The sequence below is a fragment of the Lycorma delicatula genome, chromosome 3, assembly GCF_047948215.1.
Source record: "Lycorma delicatula isolate Av1 chromosome 3, ASM4794821v1, whole genome shotgun sequence".
NCBI lineage: Eukaryota > Metazoa > Arthropoda > Insecta > Hemiptera > Fulgoridae > Lycorma > Lycorma delicatula.
This window is the reverse complement of record NC_134457.1, coordinates 167,321,109-167,340,928: the sequence shown is the minus strand read 5'-3', so window position 1 is coordinate 167,340,928 and position 19,820 is coordinate 167,321,109. Positions and strand designations below refer to the sequence as shown.

The following is a 19,820-nucleotide window of genomic DNA, read 5'->3' as shown; positions in this document are numbered from 1 at the left end:
AAAGAAAAGTGTTCTTTATTATTTTTTAATAGATGTATGATTTCTAGATAATATTTAACTTTGGATTCAGATAATAAAATAAAGCTGTAAATAAATAATCCTTTTATTCTGATCAGTATATGATAATAAATTATATAGGTTACATCGTTATAAGATAAATTATAAATATAAAAACATAAATTATTAGACAAATAATAGATGTGATAAAAACCCATATTAATTATTTAAATATAACACATGAAATAATTATCAGGTAAACACATTAAACAAAAAAAAATATAACAAATCAATTCACAATTTGGATTTTATTATTAATAAATAAATTCAAAACTGAATAAATTTAGTTTTTTATTATTATTTTTTAATTAGTCTTACTTACTTAATTTTTTTTTTTAATTGTATCAATCTGGTTTGGCAGGGGTGGATAGTGTTATTTTTAAAGAATTAGAAACTATTCTTTTTAGCAAAGATAGCACATTTATTAATAAAAAACGAAAGAGCAATTTATAAGGGCAACATACTTCACTTTTTTAGAAATTATCAATACAATTCATACTTATTGGGGCCAGATAATGATCTGACAGCCCATTTTGATCTTAAAAACTCATTATGACTTTCTGAAAGAGCCCCAACAGAAGACATTATATTTTAGAAGGGAATATACATAATCATAATAAATATTTAACATAGAACATAAGCTTAGTATTAGGTGCTTCAGAGACAAAGAATATGGTTTAATTTTGTTACAAAAAAAATTAATCTGATTATCCCATTAGAACTTGACACTAATAAAACACCCAAAAATTTAATTTATCATTAATAGTAATGCTATCCATGTGATCAGCAATGTTATATCTTCCTGAGCTATATCTTTCCAAGCATAATGCAAGTTTTAATCATATTTAAAGTACATGGTTATGATCCATCCAGTGAATCATTTTTCAAGGTTGCGAAAGGATTAGTTAATAGTTAATACTCAGTCAATAGTTAAGACTGTAGTTGTTATTTGAGAGATGTTAAGATACATTTTAATTCATTGCATGAATAAGTTTGAACAGATAAATTCTCAAGGTACATACATTGCTTAGAACAAGTTAGGTGAAATTGATGAAAAGAGGTCCCATGATATAATTGTTTTTTCATCAATATGTGGTACAGATGATTAACCACATTTTAATAGTTGTCAAACATTTTATACTGGATGTACCAGTATGTCTGCAGTTCTGTGTAGGAAGACATTAGATTGGGTCTTTTTGAGCAGGTTTCTGATACTCATCATGTCACTGTTAAACTTGTTACATGGTCTTGATTTCTGTGTTGTTAATTTGTATCCAATATAGAGATCCCATTGAGGAACATTTAGAAAAGAGGAAAGAATTCTTGATTTTGATGGTAACTGTCTTATAATACTAGATGTTGCTGTAAATGTTAAGCTGCTTCTTTGGTATAGTGGAGTCATATATGATAGAGCTGGACTAGTTGAAGGTTTCATTGTGCAGTTTGGGTCAAAGGATTTTAATGATTTCAATGAGTTACTAACATATGCTGGAATGGTGGATGAAAGAATACCGTTTGTTGGAATGAATATTGATACTACTGTTGGTAGGAATATTCCTGGTAGAGTTGATGCTTGTTGTAGTGATCATCGATTAATTTTTTTGAGTTGATTATTGAGTTGCGAAATGCTTATGGGTGCAATGTTCCTATTAAACAGGCATGTTTCCTTCACAGTAAGACGGACTGGCCTAAATTTGTTAATATTCTCTCACCTAGACTCCATATCTTAGACCGGAGTCTGGATGATATTCAAGTGGGAGACCTGGCAGAAAGATCTTCTCTCACTTTCATAAATGGCACTGAGAATTCGATTCCCCAAAGTTTAAGTTGAGAGAGAATAGCCCCTTGGTGGATTAGAGAATTCTCTTTGTTGACCCTGAGCAGCCAGTGAATTTGGTAGATGATATAATCAAAGTCAAAGGTCTGAATATTTTCATTTGGTCAGGACATCTAAAAGGGATTCTTGGTGTTCTTTTGTTAGAAAGCAAGCAAATAAGAAACCTTGGGGTGTTGTGAGTAGAGTCCTAGGCCATAAGCATAAGAAAAATATTCTTTTGTTGGCTCTCTCAACCCAGCAGGGTGTTGTTTCTGATAAAGGTGAGATTTTACATTTTCTATTGAATGATTTATTGCCAGATGATGTTATGGCTAATAAAACTTCATATAATCTGCAAGTCCAAGAGAAAGTTGCTGCTTTTCACTCTGATGTTTATCTATGGACATTACAGAGGCAGAGAGATAAGTCACATAATTTATAGTTTGGATAGGAATAAAGCCCTCAGTTTGATGAAATCATGGTGGAGCTCCTTGTCTGTTCTATCAGACTTGCTTCTCTGAAACATGGTAATAATTTTGATGATATATTATCTATTCCTACCATCTTATTTCTGTTCAATTTTTTACATCTCTTTCAAATTCTTATCTTAAATAGAATCTGCATTAATATATATAATCATCAATATTTCTTCCTCCTCCAAAACATTCTGTAATAATTTTTTCCTTGTAATTATTCTTGCCACCTTTTAGCTCTTTCTAGTCTCTCTAGCAATGGTTTTCCATATATAGTTCTTTCTGATACCAATACATTTTTATTTTGTTTTTCCATGGTCACAAGATACCAACCTTGTGAAGATCCCAGTCACCACACCACCCACTCTGTTTCTAGCCCTGTAGATGTCAACTTTTGACCATGTAAACCTTTTTTCTTTTTCCTGTTTAGCCTCCGGAAATTACTGTTCAGGTATTACTTCAGAGGATGATATGTATGAGTGTAAATGAAGTGTAGTCTTGTACAGCCTCAATTTGAGATGTGTGGTTAACCCAACCACCAAAGAACACTGGTATTCATGATCTAGTATTTAAATCTGTATAAAAGTTAACTGCCTTTACTAGGACTTGAATGCTGGAACTTCCAAATCAGCTGAATTGGGAAGGTGTATTCACCACCAGACCAACCCGGTGGGTGACCCTGTAAACCTGATTACACATTATAACCATTAAGCCTATATCAGGATGCCATCGATGCAAATAACGTGGCAGACATTTCCATCAATATATTTGGACAACTTATTCTGCATCTATCTTGTTTTGATTTATTTTTAAACTACAACATTTTCAGTCTTTGTCAACTTTAGAACTATACTTTCTACATTTATCCATTGATTTTAATATATTTTTAATTATTCATGCTTTTCTACCTATTGTTACCTTTCTAGTCTCATCTTCAGTTTTAATTACTCCTTTTTTAAATTATAATATATCAATAAATATAATCAATAAAAAACCCTGAAATTCTACCTCCTCCTTCACTCTCTGATCAAGTTCTACGGATTTGAGTAGTTCTACGAACTAGACTTTAGTTGAATCGATGAAGGGATTTCCGTTCATACTCAAGTTCCTTCAAGTTTATTTTCCTCAAGTTTATTTTGTCCTCAAGTTTATAGAGTTAAGTTCCTAGAAGGAACTTGAGTATGAGCTTTATTTTCTTTATTTTTCCCTTCTGTAGGATTTATTAACCCATTTAAATCAGACTCTCATCTCCATTGACATTTTTTATTAAATGATTTATTGTTTTCAAGTATTCTTTCTATTTGATTACCTCCATTGAAAGAGGCTGACATTTAAACCATTATTGTGTGTATAAACCTTCATTATTAAAATATCTGGAGGATGATGTTTAAGATCAAAAATATATATATAAATTTTTGTAGAATTAATAATACTCAAAACTAAAACTTTGATAAATTAAGATGTGATTACTTACAATCAATTCCAGGCCAAAAATAAACAGAGCAGAGGTAATTAATGGCAGGTATATGTTCATTCCTTACATAACTATAACATATTGGCGGACGATGATCATTATTGATATTACTATCTTGTTTCTCGATTTGATTTAATAATTTTATCCACAAAGGTTTTGTTTCAATATCACACCAAATATATGGTTTCAAAGATCTGTAACAAGTGAAATAATAACTAATGCTACAAAAAAAATACAACTGAATCTATTTGGAATGTTTTCATTCTAATGTCATCCTGCAACAATAACTAATGAACCTATTTAAAAATTTAAATGGAGAATATCTTACCGAAGTGTATACCTTATTCATCTCTACGCTACATTCATTTGTTATGATTACTCAATGAAAAACTAAGGAGTCATCAAATTTTTACTGTATTAGAGCTACAAGAAGATATTTAGGGTGAAAATAAAGGTTTGTTTTTTAACTGAATAAAAAATACGTTACTAAAAATATTCTATTATTCATTGCTGTCTAGTGATGCAATCTACTTCTGATCAATTCATGAACATTTATACTCACTTGAACATAATCACACTACAAACCATTAAACTATTCAATACTTTGAAGATTTCAAAAACAAAATTTAATTTTGTAATATACTTTAACTAACATTTTTTTAATTTACTAAGTAGTACATAAAATTATTAACTACAAGAATACACTATTAAGATTAACACAAAAATCTAACAAATCAAGTTATAAAAATACCTTAAAAACTTAATGTTGCTGACTAAATTTTTTTTCTGGCTGTTGCACATGGTGGTTTTGGTGCACTCAAAAATGTACTCTTACAACCAATTACAATCACTCTTTACGTCAGACCTGACCAGGATTCAAACCTAGAAATCAGCATTACCGAATCCAAAAGTGTGTCTGTCTGTTTGTTCATTGGTTATCTATCTATATGGCTGTGTATATAACAATACTGAAAATTCATTATGAAATTTTGTGTATCACATTATAAAAAAATGTTTCAGTCAAGTTTAAAGAGAAAATGAATTTTTTTTCAGAATTTCTAGTTTTAGGATGAAAACAAAATCTCATTATCTCTGTATATAAATTTAGATATTTCTTTGTCTACAGTTAATGAAGGATATTTTTATTCATCTCTGTTGAATGTCTGCTGGGTACGCATACATTACTATACACGGCTCAACTTCAAAAGATGGATAAACAATTGGATGATCTTTGTAAACTCTTTGAAATTTGCCACAATAAGTTACACAAAAATATATCTGCTGAATTTTTCAGCAGGAAATAATAAGCAAACAGATTACTGAATAATTTGTGCAGATAATTACTTTTAACAAAAAAATAAATATCAGAACTTATGTTAAGGTTTGATGACTGTGAACAACATTCTACATCCTTAAAAAACCCTTACCTTACCTTAGAAATCTTTGGTATTTTAGAAATACCCTATGAGAACACGATCCAAACCCCCATCCCACTGATGTAACACATGCCCTTAATACAGAAATTACCAAAGACAGATTTGAGTGATGTCAACGCCTAAATAACTGAGAACTTCTGAAATCATTTTAAGAATTCCCTTGATGTTTTGACAAGGAACAAATTCTAGAGAAAAGGATTACAAAGTGTATTTTTTCAACAAGATTCATGGCATTAAGTATGGAGAATCTTACCAATCTTACCAATCAGTGACTATGGTAGAAGCGTATTATTTGCAATACTTCTACAAGTACAAACACATTCCTAGATAATATTCTACTGTTAATTTTTCACTGCCTCTCATTATTAAGTCTATCATCTATGTTTTACTTTGTCCTTCACTGATAAAACGACCTACTCCCTTTTCTGTGCCAGCTGATAAAAACACTTTAAAAAATGAAAGTTCACTACACAAAAATTCTGTGAAATTCAAAATAATTAAAAAACTAATAACTGACCAGAATTAAATTCAACCATTTACAACAACTTATGCTCACTTTTGGCAAACTTAGAACATGGCAGCTTAGAAATAATTATCTTAGTAAAGAACAGAGAGCACATCCTTTTCAAAAGGTCTTCAGATTTCCCAATGCAAATGAAAGTATAGCAGATGAATAACGAATGAGTCTGCACCTAGTAAGCATGGAGTTCTATCCAGTCACATGGTGCAATTTAGCCTTGAATATATCATAGCAATCACATGTGCCTAATATTGATACACCTACACCACCTTTGATGAATGCAAAGTCAGGTGTCATCTTGGTAGGCATCAGACTGTCCTCTAACTACTCATACGTTTCAGTGGACTGTGCAACAAAATTTAGTATTGTTCGCTTATTGGTATTCCCAATTGATAATCAAACTCTGATGGAGTCAGCATGTCCACAGCTGACTGATTTCTGTGCCCCTCAAATTTCTGTGAGGGGCACAGAAATCAATCATCTCCAGTTCCAGTGTGATGACACCAACTATAATTTTTATTAGGGGCAGATCCTGTCTGGGTTCCAATGTAGGATTCAGACTAAGCCAAGTATTCTGGTTCCAGGTCATTTAAATTCTTCATATAGAGTTGCTCATTGCCAGAGCAACTTACCACTACCAATAACACAGATCTAACCAGTACCTAACACAGATCTGACCAGCAGCCAGGTCTGTTCAGGCCTGCTGCCACTTGCTGGATGCTGTGGAAGCCCCAGGTCTGGCCTCTATAGTTGTAAGACCAGCAGATAGAGCCCATTCCAAGTTAAAAAGTCATAAACCTTTGAAACAAGTCTTTAGTCTTGCCCTGAGGATCATAATGGTCATCTCCATTCTCACAAGCCTAAACATCAATATGACACAGTGAATTTTTTAAGTTAAAATACACTCATTGGTGGTTGGGGAGGGGTTGGTATAGAATAGTGAATTGTGACACAAAAACTGATTGGAAAAGGAACTTTTCTTACACAACATCAGCCTAATGCATTACAGCATAGCCATACAGATGATAATAATTTAAAATAGTTACAAAATAATAACTACAATAGAAGAGTAACTTTCTTCTATACCATTTTGTCAACTTTACTATTTACAACGATTACTCAATACTTTGAATAAACTGTTAACTTAATAGCATCAGTAAAAGTTACATTATGAATCATGTAGTCATTTTACAATTTAGACAGTGAAGAAGACAATAATTGAAATCTTCGTGGTTCAATAAGTAAAAGAGTCCTTCAATCTCAAAAATGAAAGAGGTCTTCAGCAATTTTAACTATGAAGATCCTGATAACTAAAGCTAAACATGCTGTTGGAAATCTGAACAATTAAAATTTTATAAATTTATTCTTCAAATATTAACATTCAATACTACATATATTTTTTTCAAAACTTAATATTATTTCATGAAATCTTATTACTTTTTTGACATTAATCCTTGACAATAATAAAATAATTGTATATGTTTAAAAAGGCAAATGTTACAGATATTTGAAACATTAATTTTATACTCTTATATTAATTCAAATATTTGTTATTTTCATTCATAAATATACACACCACAAAATGTTTAAAACTAGAAATTTACAAAATAAATCACTCTCATTAATATGTTCTCTGTTCAAATTTAGCCAAAATGAAATAGTAAATTGCTCAATAACTGATAAATCATAAAATAATAATTAAATTTTATAAATAACAATAATTTTAGCATCATATAAGCAAATCCTTCTGTGTGCATTAATTGCTTTTAGTCTATTTGCCTGACCACAGAAATAAACTGAATAATAAAATTTTTAATCTACTAACTTCTATTAATGACAACTCTGTCACATTTTCTCTATAAACTTCACAAATATGAGACAGAAAAGGTGTTCATATATGGATAAAATACTGTTAAATGTTATAAATAAAAATATGAAGTAACGTTATATATAAAAATATGTATAAGGTCCTGCTGTATAAGGTACCTGCATCCCTTTTACTCTGATACACTACAAATGGAACTTCTTGGATCCTGAAACTGAAAGGTAAATTGCAAGGAGAAAATGCTGAAGCCACATAAAACTGTTTCCATTAGATTAGCAAAGTTAATCAATATACAACACATTTTTACCATCTAATTATCACAGCAATCAATGCCACTTAATGGTTTTTTTTTTGTTATATGTTTGCTCCGGGGGGATAATGCGAAAGTGTTTTTCACCCAAAAAAGCCACTTAATAATACAAAACATAAATAAAATACAAAATTCTATGTATATCCAAAACTATTAATATATTAATTTATTTTTGCTACATACAAAACCAAAAATAACTGAAACCACATTTGTAATGAAACCAAACAAATCTAGGAATAAAAAACTGCTTATGAATGGATTTGAATCCATAATTCATAGTTTTCTGCAATTCTAGTCCTGTATATAATACAAATACAAATAATACAAAATAAATTTACTAAGTTAAGGCACAAACACAGAAATTTAAATACATAAAAATTAGATCAGCAAATACAAATCCACAACTACAAAAAAAAATAGTAATCATAAAAAATTTACATACCTTTCTGTGTATGAACTTATCACAGATGTCAAATTGGGATAAGATCCTTCAGACAAAATTCTTCCTGTTGGGGCTTGTGTTTCTTCCAGTTCCTGAAGGCATAATGCATTACGTAAATATGGTAGTTCTATAAATGTCTAAAGATATAGAAAATAATACCAAAATTTTAAAAATATTTAAATAGAATTAATTATAATCACACAATTAAAATATTCTCAACATTATTTGTAGTTACACAACTTCACACAACATTAAAATACAAATTGTATATATCTCGCCATAAAATCACAATAAAAGTAATAAAATAAAATCACACTAACATAATAGTTTTTCAATACTGCACAAGATTTACTGGATGAATCATTACTATGAGAGGTCTTGCTATTATGACAGTCATTGATATGTTCATCAAAATTAAATAATTTTAAGTTGCGTTCTCTTTTCATCTTACGAACACATAATTTACGATATCTCATATTTATATGTGCAGGTACTGCTACATTATTTCTTCTTAAATGTGTAATGACTTTTGAAAGCTTATTCATCATTTGCTCTTCATCATATGCACTCATCCGAACACAACTGCAAGAAAATTAAAAAAAAAAAATCATTTACATTTTAGTATATTACTACTGAAAATAAAACAATAACACTAAAGAGAACAAATAAATAATCCTACCAACTGCATTCATAAAATACTAGGAAAAAATATTCAATTGATTTGTTTTATAATAAATAATGTTATACAAATAATGTGTAATGTATAATATCTGAAAGAAGGATAAGATAATATTAGTACAGCTCTACAGTACATTACAAGAGTCCTGCATTAGAGAATTCTTATAATTTTAATATATTATTAAGATTCCATAATCAACAAGTCAGAAACACGTTTCAAAAATTCCAATAGTACACTCAGCAAAAAGTTAGATACAAGAAATTAGTACAATAAGTACACCACAATATCTCAACTTATGAGATTCAGTAATCGAAGTGAATAATTGTATTAAACATTCATAGCATATGTGTGCATGCATAACAATATAATGATTTTGACTTTCCTTCTCTGATCAGAATTCTCTTGATCCAGCACAGCTAAAAACATATTAATAGGTATCACATAAATTAGATTATTAAAAAATAAGAAAGGTTTCTGTGATATAATCATACTTGTTATCAGCTTTGTAGAGGCTCAGATCAATCCAAGGCCAATCACGAATCTTTAAATTTAGTTCCTTTCTGCTACTATCACTGTCACTATCACTTTTATCATCACAAAGATCATTAACATTACTACTCCCATTATCACCACTGCATTCTTTTAATTCAAACCTGTTTATATTTTCTTTCCGTTTTTTATTTTTTAATGAAACTATCTCGTCATCTTCTGATTTCTTAACACAACTCATCTTCTGAAAACAAAATAAAAGATCACAGAAAATTAATCCATTAAATAAAATCAGTGTTATTATAATGATTTATTGTAATTATTTCATGTGATTAAAATTATTAAGAAAATATGTAATGACAGATTTTTTTTCAAATACAGCACACTGATTTTGGCTTTATTTTATTCACTTATCATTAAATTATACTTTATGTTCTTTTACGAATTTTTTGCCCTTTTATCCATTATTCCCAGTTCATTAATTGATGAATTATATGATATTCCAAAAGGATATATTCAGTTATCAAAAACCAACATCATTATGGTAGCATCAACATACTGTAATAGGATAAGACAAAGTTACATGCTACCGATTTCTTGGTTTTGTCTCCTGGCCACCATCTGCTGCTAATAACAAACATCCAGGTTTATCAAACTTAGCCTGGACCCCTAATCTGTGTCACACATATCTTTTTATTTAAAAAATGAATATAGCCATGTCCTTTTTTTTAATGAAAGGCTATCTTACAACTTCCAATTGAAACCAGTCATTCTGGAGAGGGATTTCTAGATTATTCTATGATTTATTATGAATCAATACATTTTCAGTCAAAGGCAATGTATCAAGTTTTTATTGAATTTCTTTACTTTAGATAATTAAGTCATTCCATTCCATGGTTATTACAAATAAAAATTTTAAATAAAGTACAATAACTTATCAATTCTTAAGTTACAACTTTTTTAACTTAATGGTTAACCTAATGGTTAATGGTATAAATGTGAATGATATTACAGGACTTTTGATTCAAATCCAGCTAAAAATACAGTAAACTTAATGATGAATAGGTAAATTATATCCTGATTATTTACTCTTGCTTTTCATTTGTAGTTTATTGAGTGAAAGTAACTATTAATAATGTTTCTAAAATAATGTAAGTTTAATTAAACAAAATCTCAATACAGTTTTACATTGCACTCTAACTAATTTTGTACTGAGTGAAATATTAATTGATTAATGTACCAATGGAAAACCAACAAAGCGGGTAATAAACTTCAATCTTAAGTAATTATCTAAGATTGAAGTTTTTTAAATAATTAATTATATCTTAACAAAAAATATCTTATTAAGTTTATTCCTCTATTTCAACAATTTAAATTGTGTACAGATTTTGCACCACTTATTTTTTTCTTTTAAACTACATACTAAATTTTTATTCATAAATGTTAAAATATATTCTCAAGCCTTAAGAGATGACTTTATGATTTAAAGTTTTTTTAAATTATTTTAAATTTTTTGTTTTTTTTAAATTTAAATAAATAATAAAATATCCACAAAAAAAAGCCCTGTAGATTAAACTAATGTACAGTAAGTTTTATACAAATTGAAATTTCAATAAATCTTCACACAAATCTAATGAAAATTCTGTCAAACTCAAAAAAAAAAATTACAGTTTAAAATGAAACAGAAATTACAAGAGTAAATTTAATAAAACTAAATTTAGGTACACACAAGTCAATTTAAATAAAGATTAAAAAATATTAAATCAGAATTTCTATGCTAGTAAAAACTAAAACATGTGTGACATTTTTCGTATACAATAATGTATCCAAGGTGTGATAAAAAAATACCAAGAAATTTTTAATTCAGCATGCTGTTTTTTTAACCGAATTCATCTTTTTCTCACATGGTGGCAGCACAGTCTACAACTATATCAACATTTTCAGCAATATTAAATGCATAGTTGAAATTTGGCAGCTGAGTAATTAAGAAGTATTTTATTATAAGAGACAATTTATTTGTCAAAAATGATTTGATTAAAAATAAAATAAAGTGCAGTGAATTAGTGAAGATGTTAGAGAAGCTCTTTGATGAGGATGTTATGTCAACAACAAGGGTTTATGAGTCGTACAAATAGTTTAAAAAAGGCTGTGAACACAAAAAAAAGTTGGATGTCCTAATACATTCACAACTAATGAGAATATCTACAAAATAAAGGATATCACTATTAGAAAAACTACTGAAGAAGTGGGGATATTTATGGGTAATTATATTGAAATAAAGGTCCAGTCATCTCAATGGAAGCTTCCTGAAGAACTAAGACTGAATAAAGCACACCAAATTTGATTTAGTCTTAAGTTTCATCTCCTTACTATTTTTTGTATTACAGTGGCATTTAATATAATGAATTCTTACCACAAGGTTACACCTAACAGTATTATGTAGCAGTTTCATGTTGCTTATGGAAGGCAATCAGAAAAAAATTGATCACAGATGTGAGCAATCAATTCTTACATTTTGCTCCACTTCACTATTAATTCAAGATTTTTTAGCCAAAAATAAAACCATACTCATGTCACAGCCTCCATATTCTGCAGGATGTACAACATCCTGTGACTTTTTCTGTTCCCACTGACTAACAGGACATTACAAGAACAACAATGATATAAATGAATCATCACTAATAAATTTAAGGCTACACAAAAAAAAAAAATGCTGTCACAAATGTTTTGAGGATTGGAAGAAACACTAGCATAAATGTCACATCTCTGGGGGGCTACTTTGAAGGGACCAATATCAATACAGAAAAATATGTAAATTCTTTTTGACAAAAATTGTAAAATTCATGATATATTTTTTATCAAACATTCTATTTGATAAATGCTAATGGTTAACATAATTTTATGTAAATGTGATTGAATGCCAGCCTCCGTGGCATGAGTGATAATGTCTCGGCCTTTCATCTGGAGGTCCTGGGTTCAAATCCCAGTCAGGCATGGTTTTTTCATACACTTCATATCATCCTCTGAAGCAATACCTAATAGTAGTCCTGGAGGTTTAAAAAAAGTATGATTGTAAGTAATAGGGAATCAACAGGTAACACAAACTGTAAGTATTTATGTATTCATAATAATTTTGTATATTTAAGCTCAGAAACCACAAAAAGCTTTTCCTCCAATTTATAATAAAATGCCACCAAAACGTATCATGTTAATTTCATTAAATTAGTGAACTTAACATAGTACATAATAAAATAAAAATTTATAAAGTACAGCAAATCTTTCAATTAGGTTCCTTTTCTTAACTAACATTCCTCATTTGAATTTTTGGTCCCACAACCTTTGTATTGAGCAGCAATGAGACAATCAAATGGTTTATTTCCATTTGAATAAATCATCATTAGTTGATGTTTCTGTTAACAGGATTACAAACTGCAGCATCAGAATGTCAGTAAATAGAAAAACTTATATTACAAAATGAAAACGATATCATAATACAATATATTAAATACCTTTTTACAGTAATCATGTTCTGCAATAAAACTAAATCTGGAAATGCTATTTTTATTGCTCTCATCAGAGATACAATCTTCAGAGTTAATCATCATTATTCAAGTTAAATCTGTAAAAAAATATATCAAATTCCTAGATAAATTTAAAGTAATCATAGTAATTTAAAACTATTAAGCATTATTTGTTACATTATTTCAAGATTGGCTTTTTTGCATTATAATGATAATCATAGCAATCATTGCTTAATAACATTTCTCAACGATACATATATTTCTGTTATAAAACAGACACAATAAACTAACCTGCATTGAATGCAATGTTTTTTTCTTTTTTTCTGCTCAACAGGCACAACTACTGTTTCAGAAACTTACACATCTGATTAATGCTGTTTACAAAATGTAATATGTTTACTGATATAAAGAAAAGTTTTTTTATTTTACAAAAAAGGTTGTTGTTATAAAGTTAAATTTTTATTACAATCCAAAAAAAAGACAAATGATTCTGAATGGTTAAATACAACCACAGATAGAGGTCGTTTGCAGATTATCCTAGCAACACCAGGGGATCACACCAAATTAGTTTTTCTGTTTTATTAAATTGTCAATTTTTTCAAATAAACTTCACTTTTAGTAATTCTAAAATTAAATGTTACTTTTATTTTCTACAGGTATTGGCTGTGGTAAAAAATTAACCATACAGAATATTATTGATGGAAAGTCTACTTTATAAACCTTAAAATTTAAATTTAAAGTTTTTGGAGACAAGTTTTGTATTAGAATTTTTTATACAAACTATGGAACTATAAGCTACATAAATTAATTATGCAATATATTCTCAATAAGTTGTTTATTCATATATAGTACTTTAATTCACAATTACATACTACAAATAACCTAAATAAAGTGTTCTTACATTACTGCTTCAAAACGACTAATAAACATGAATAATTATTATTAAAAAAATTTATTATTTTAAGGATTTATGACAGTAAAACTACCCAATTCATTCTTTAAATAATTTGTTTCCCATATGAATGCACATATGTGTGTATAAGCACAGATTGGGTCTTTTTTATTAATAATTTTATCCCAATTTATGTTTCAGTACAAAATGTAAATAAAAATAAATTTCTTCATCCTTATAAAAAACAACTACAAACACACCTTCAATAAGTCACTGTTACTGACACACTCACAACATACCTCACAACCCTACATGTGCACATGCCACATTCAAACTGTCAACAAAATAAATGGCTAATAATATTCTGCAATAAAAAATTCTAGAATTAGAAAAACCAAATATTAACAACTGTCAGTGAACAGTCTTACAAAATTATCATAATTTCTAGAAAAGAAGATTAGTTAATCAGTTGTCTTTCAAAACAACAAAAAATGTTACAAAATACACTAACTAACTTTTAACTAACTTCTAACTTTTTAAGGTAGAAACTATAAACTTAACAATGATACAGGAGTCACTGAAGAATTCACTGCTATTTTATAGAAGAAGAAGAAACCAAAGGCTTTTGGAAGTAAAGGTTCTATCTAATCTGAAATCAAAAAATTATACCTGACACGATTATTATTTAGTAAGATCTGAGAAAAGTTGGCTGGTTCACAAAATGGTATTTCTTAACAAGGCTGTGTGAGAGTGTTTCTTAACCAAGGGCAGCAATTTTAGTATGTCATAGTTGAGAATGTCACTCAGAGCAGTTCTAGCATTAGAGGCCTACTTAGTTGATTTGTCATTCTAAGGAATTTTTGAAAATATATGTGGCACAATTATAACAGGGATATGAGCCTGGTAATTTTTCACTTCAAGGCTACACAAGTTTGTAGTATTCAATTTTCTTTCACAATATTTCACAACTATATTACTCGGCCTAATTTGTTATAGTTAGGAAATTAATAGAAAATAGATGAATTTAAGTTTGTGGATTTCAAAATAATTTGACAAATTAGTTTGTTCAGTCAAGTTAACGAAATCTTAACCTAATTATGTAGAAAAAGTACCAGTATTAAAAATTTCTAGCACCAATTTAATGCACTCAAAAGAAAAATAATACAACTTTTGGATTTTTTTAAATAATGCAACCATTTGGTTATTGACAAACTTTCAGTTATATTTTTCTGTTCTCATATTAGAAAGAAGATAAATAAAAACCATAATGAAAGCCAGAAAGTAACAATAAAGAATTAAATATATTTTTTGTTAAAGTAGTTTAAATTTTTGAAGAGGTTTATATACTTAGCATTTATTTACGACAATGCTTAAAAAAATATAGTTTTATATTTTTGGAGCTATTGGTTTTTTCCAATAGTATTTACCTTGCTTTAAATCTTGCTTATTTAGTATTTATCTTGCTTCTAAGGTGGTGTATAAAATTAAATATTTAATTACAATATAAATCCATTCTAAGTATCACATTACAAGTAAATTATAAAACAGTAAGCTATGTCTCAATGATTTTTTTAAATTCATAATAATAAATATTTTATTTGCATCTAATCATAACTGTACTTCATTTTTATGATATACGTAATTATGTAATATAACTCATAACACTATAAAATAAATAATAGTAATTATAACAAAATATATCAAAAACACTACAGTTAATTTATTTCATGAACACAAGAAATATCAACTGTTAAGAATAAATTTAATAAAAATTTCATTCTTCAGATAACCAACCTATAATTAAGAAAATTGAGGTTATGAAAACTAATATTGTTAGTCGACTAAAAACCGAAACAGAGTAATATTAAAAAAATATCGATACTGTGTTTCGGAAACAATATGTATATCATCGAAACACTCAATAGCATTGTGATAAGAATCGAAATTCAATGAACGTCTTGTGAACAATTTACGACAGTCGATTGGCAACCTATTCATGAGCTTATATTCTGACAAAATACGTGGTATTTATGTTCAGGATTTTTCCTCATTCCGAGGAGGTATACGGCTTTTACAGTCTATTATATTTTACTGTCTAATCACTTTAAATTGTTCAGATTTTTATTGTAGATGTGTTTAACACCGAACAGATGTTTTCGTACTGTGTCCACAAGATTGTTTATAACCTTGTGTCAGGTTGGGCTAAGCTGTGTGAAACATTGACCTCCTCACTCCTATTTGCTATTTTCCCTACCAATTATCACTTCTAGTCTCGCATTGAATGTATATACAACTGATAAACTACTTAACCGGCCTCATTTACACCGAATAAATAAAACAGATGCATCACAAAGTTCTCCCGGGACTCTCATAACCTATTCTACTCGTGAAAATAATGGAAAAGTTCAGATAAATTTATGTCCTAAAATGCTTTGTCAGCAAGTTACGGCGGTTAAAGATTTCGCTCGGATTTCTGCTACCCCATTGAAATGAGGTCGTACTGAAATTTACAGGACGTTAACTAAGGCAGAACCTGGGTATAAACCTGAAAAATCTAATAAAATAGGTCCCAGAACCGTATCTGCAGTAGTTTATGAGATATCTGGAGTGAAAACCAATCAATTGGGGTAAAAAAACCCCTCTTTTTATATCTGACGAACAATAACTTTGTTAAAAGGGTAATAAACACATAAAACTAAAAAAAAAAATTATGGAGAATTTAATTGTGAACAAAACGGTGGAAGATAAGCTGAATAAAACAACGAAACATTAGAAAAATTAGGATTTTATTTTGAATCAGTACATTACTACGTTTGTCAAAAAACTACTTATTTAAACAAAAACCAACATTATTTTTGGTGATGTGAAACATTTGTAAAAACAAAATTTACTGTTAAAAAATTAAAAAGAAACTGGAAATACCGAACACTAGTAAAATAGAAATAAATAAATAAATATTACTTAGATGATAAATTTATTTTATTACTTACAGAAATACATTAAATTGTTTGAAAAATTATTATTTCAAACTTGGCAATAAATAATACTGATAAACAATGCGCAATAATTATTAATGTTTAAATCATTCTTTAAGGTATTTTAAGTACTCGTATATCTATCGGGTACTGTGAACTGTGCTGTCGTTGGCGAAGGTTTTTTGTGAATTTTAGTTTGAACGTGATCGGATTACCACTGAAGTAATGCCATACTTATTTACAACAGACATACGCAGATATTGTATTCATTTTGGGTGTGTGTAATAGTAATGCTACAAATGCTGCAGTAGAATATGAAATACATTTTCCGAATCGTAGGATTCCAGATCCCAAAACAATTAGCGCGACTTTTCGCAATCTTCGGGAAACAGGTTGACTACCTAGAATTCGTATCAGTGACGAACTATCCGTTTAACACGACGCTGTTACTGTTGAAATTGTCGATGCAGTCCAGGCGTCAACACATGACGCCTTTGTAACCGGATCGGAGTTTAGCATTCGATGGTTTGGAGGATACTTAAATAAAACAGGTTTTATCCTAATTATGAGCAACCAGTTCAGCACGTGCGGAGACGGTCCGCTTCGCTTAGAGTTCTGCAACTAGTGGAGTATAAATTGATAACTCTAAAAGAATGTTTGTTTACCGACGAGACGAATTTCGCTCGATATGGCGTCAACAACTTATGCGATGAGCATACATGGGCAAAAGTAAATCATCATGAAACGGTGGAAGGACATTTTCAACACCGACTTAGCGTCAATGAATGGTGCGACCTTCTTCACAATCAGGTATATGGATCGTTCATATTACCTAGCCCCTTAAATGCTGAGGTCTACTTGCACTTTCTTCTAGAAAAATTGCCGCAGCTGCTTGAAGATGTTACTCTAGTGCTGAAACGCAAAGTATACTTCCAGCAAGTTGGCGCGCTTCCCTACTTCTCTTGTACCGTTTCCACTCACTTAAATCATTATTTCACCGAGAAATGAATCGGTCGGGAGGTCTACATTCCTGGCCACCAAGATATCCTTATCTAACACCTGTAGATTTCTGCGTCTGGGGATGGATGAAAAATATTATATACAAAACAAAAATACATTCTCGAGTAGAATTAATCATTTCTCTGAGAAATGGATTGGACCAATCCATTTATGGATGTGCAAAAAGGGGTTAGCTTAGGCGATCTTGGGACCCAAGATCGCCTAAGCTAACCCCTTTAGAGCTTTTGCTTCGGGGATGGATAAAAAAATATAATGCAGTATGTACGTCAAAAATACATTCTCGTGAGGAATTAATTAATTATCCACATTGTGGATGCGGTTGAGCAACTTAAGGATAGCCCTGAAGAACTGAAAGCAATAAATGCCAAGAAATGTGTTAAAAATGAATACAGTAATAATATTTTTGTGTTATTAGTGTAATCAGAAAGAAATTATTGCAGGTTTAAAAATTACAGTAACCTGTTTTTAACGGACAACATTTCTTGTTTGGAGCAGATTGACAAGCAATTTACTTTGCTCAGGAGGAATAAGCCCAGATTGTACTGTTGTGTTATATCTACAACTCTGTCAATAGCCGAACAAAACAACAATGCTGTAGTCCTCCATGAATATGAACTTCGCCTTGTTGACTTGTACAGAGTGTATCACGAAGTTTCCCGGAACTTTCATAACTTATTCTACTCGTGAAAATAATGAAAAAAGTTCATATAAACACTTGTTCTAAAATGCTTCGTTTACGAATTACGACTAGTAGAAGGTTTCATTCGGATTTCAGCTACCCAATGAAATGAGATCGGTCGTGCTAACATTTTCAGAAGGCTAATTAAAAGGCAGAGTTAACATATGGTTTTTGATATGAAAAATCGAATAAAATAGGTTCCAGAACTGTATCTGCGGTAATTTTTGAGAAATGTAGGGTGAAGACCAATCAATTGGGGTAGAAAACCCTGAACAAAATGATCGAAGATAAGTTGAATAAAACAAAGAAAAGTAAGAAAAATTCCAATTTTATTTAGAAACTATTCACTAGACCAAAGTGCATTATATCAGACTAAAATAAATGTTCAAAAAGTGCCCACCATTTTCAACAAATTTCTTGGCACCTTTTTTACTGCTTTTGTTGCCTGTTTTTAGTTCTTCAGGGTTGTCCTTAAGTTGCTCAGCCGAATCCATAATGTGGACAATTAATTAATTCCTCACGAGAATGTATTTTTGACATACATACTGCATTATATTTTTTTATCCATCCCTGAAGCAAAAAATCTAAAGCTTAGGCGATCTTGGGACCAATCCATTTCTCAGGGAAATGATTAATACCACTCGAGAATGTATTTTTGTTTTGTGTGCAATATTTAAGGTTATTGCATTTGCGATCAGGTCCTGCTGTGCGACTTTGGATTGAGCTATTACTCACCTCTATCATGTGACCAAACGTTTTTCTCTTTTTCGTATTCCTCACCATTTTCAGCTGTTCAAGTTAACGATCATAATCATTACTATCAATTTCCATCACAAAATACAATCAAACTGATGAAAAAGTAATTAAACATAGAAAGAATATCAACATACCTCAAAAATAGTTAACCACTACTACAGAAAACAAAACAATAAGATAGATTGCTGACATGAAATTCACAGCTTATTTGGGCTCCTTTCCCTGTGCGCTCTGACAGCTCATTCTTTTCCAGTATAGGTTTTTTCTTTTAATTATTTAACCTAAGTTCGTTTTTAACCTTTTGATTTTTGCTTGCGCATTATATCGTAAAAGTAGCTTTAAATTGTTATTTTTTTACTTAGTCCCTTCATTTTTTCTGTACCGTTAAATTAATGGACCAATGCCTTATCACAATCATGTTTGTCTGTTAAGATGCATTTTAGTTATAAAATAATA

At 29.8% G+C, this 19,820-nt stretch overlaps 1 protein-coding gene across 5 annotated transcripts in view; it reads right to left on the bottom strand.

The window, feature by feature from the left end:
- Positions 1–17,002, bottom strand: part of Atac2 (Ada2a-containing complex component 2) — a 58,251-nt gene extending 41,249 nt beyond the window's left edge. For 3 of the 5 annotated variants that reach the window (XM_075360963.1, XM_075360964.1, XM_075360960.1), the window contains exons 1-6: positions 15,362–15,579; positions 13,031–13,140; positions 9,524–9,765; positions 8,674–8,935; positions 8,354–8,445; positions 3,821–4,014 (exon numbers count right to left, since the gene is read on the bottom strand). In XM_075360963.1, the coding sequence (XP_075217078.1) occupies positions 3,821–4,014; positions 8,354–8,445; positions 8,674–8,935; positions 9,524–9,765; positions 13,031–13,126 (886 nt within the window). In that variant the 5' untranslated portion in view covers positions 13,127–13,140; positions 15,362–15,579. Of the gene's footprint in view, positions 1–3,820; positions 4,015–8,353; positions 8,446–8,673; positions 8,936–9,523; positions 9,766–13,030; positions 13,141–15,361; positions 15,582–16,924 lie in introns of those variants that run through there. The other 2 variants (XM_075360961.1, XM_075360962.1) reach the window with 2 other exon arrangements.
- Between the last annotated feature and the right edge of the window lie 2,818 nt (positions 17,003–19,820).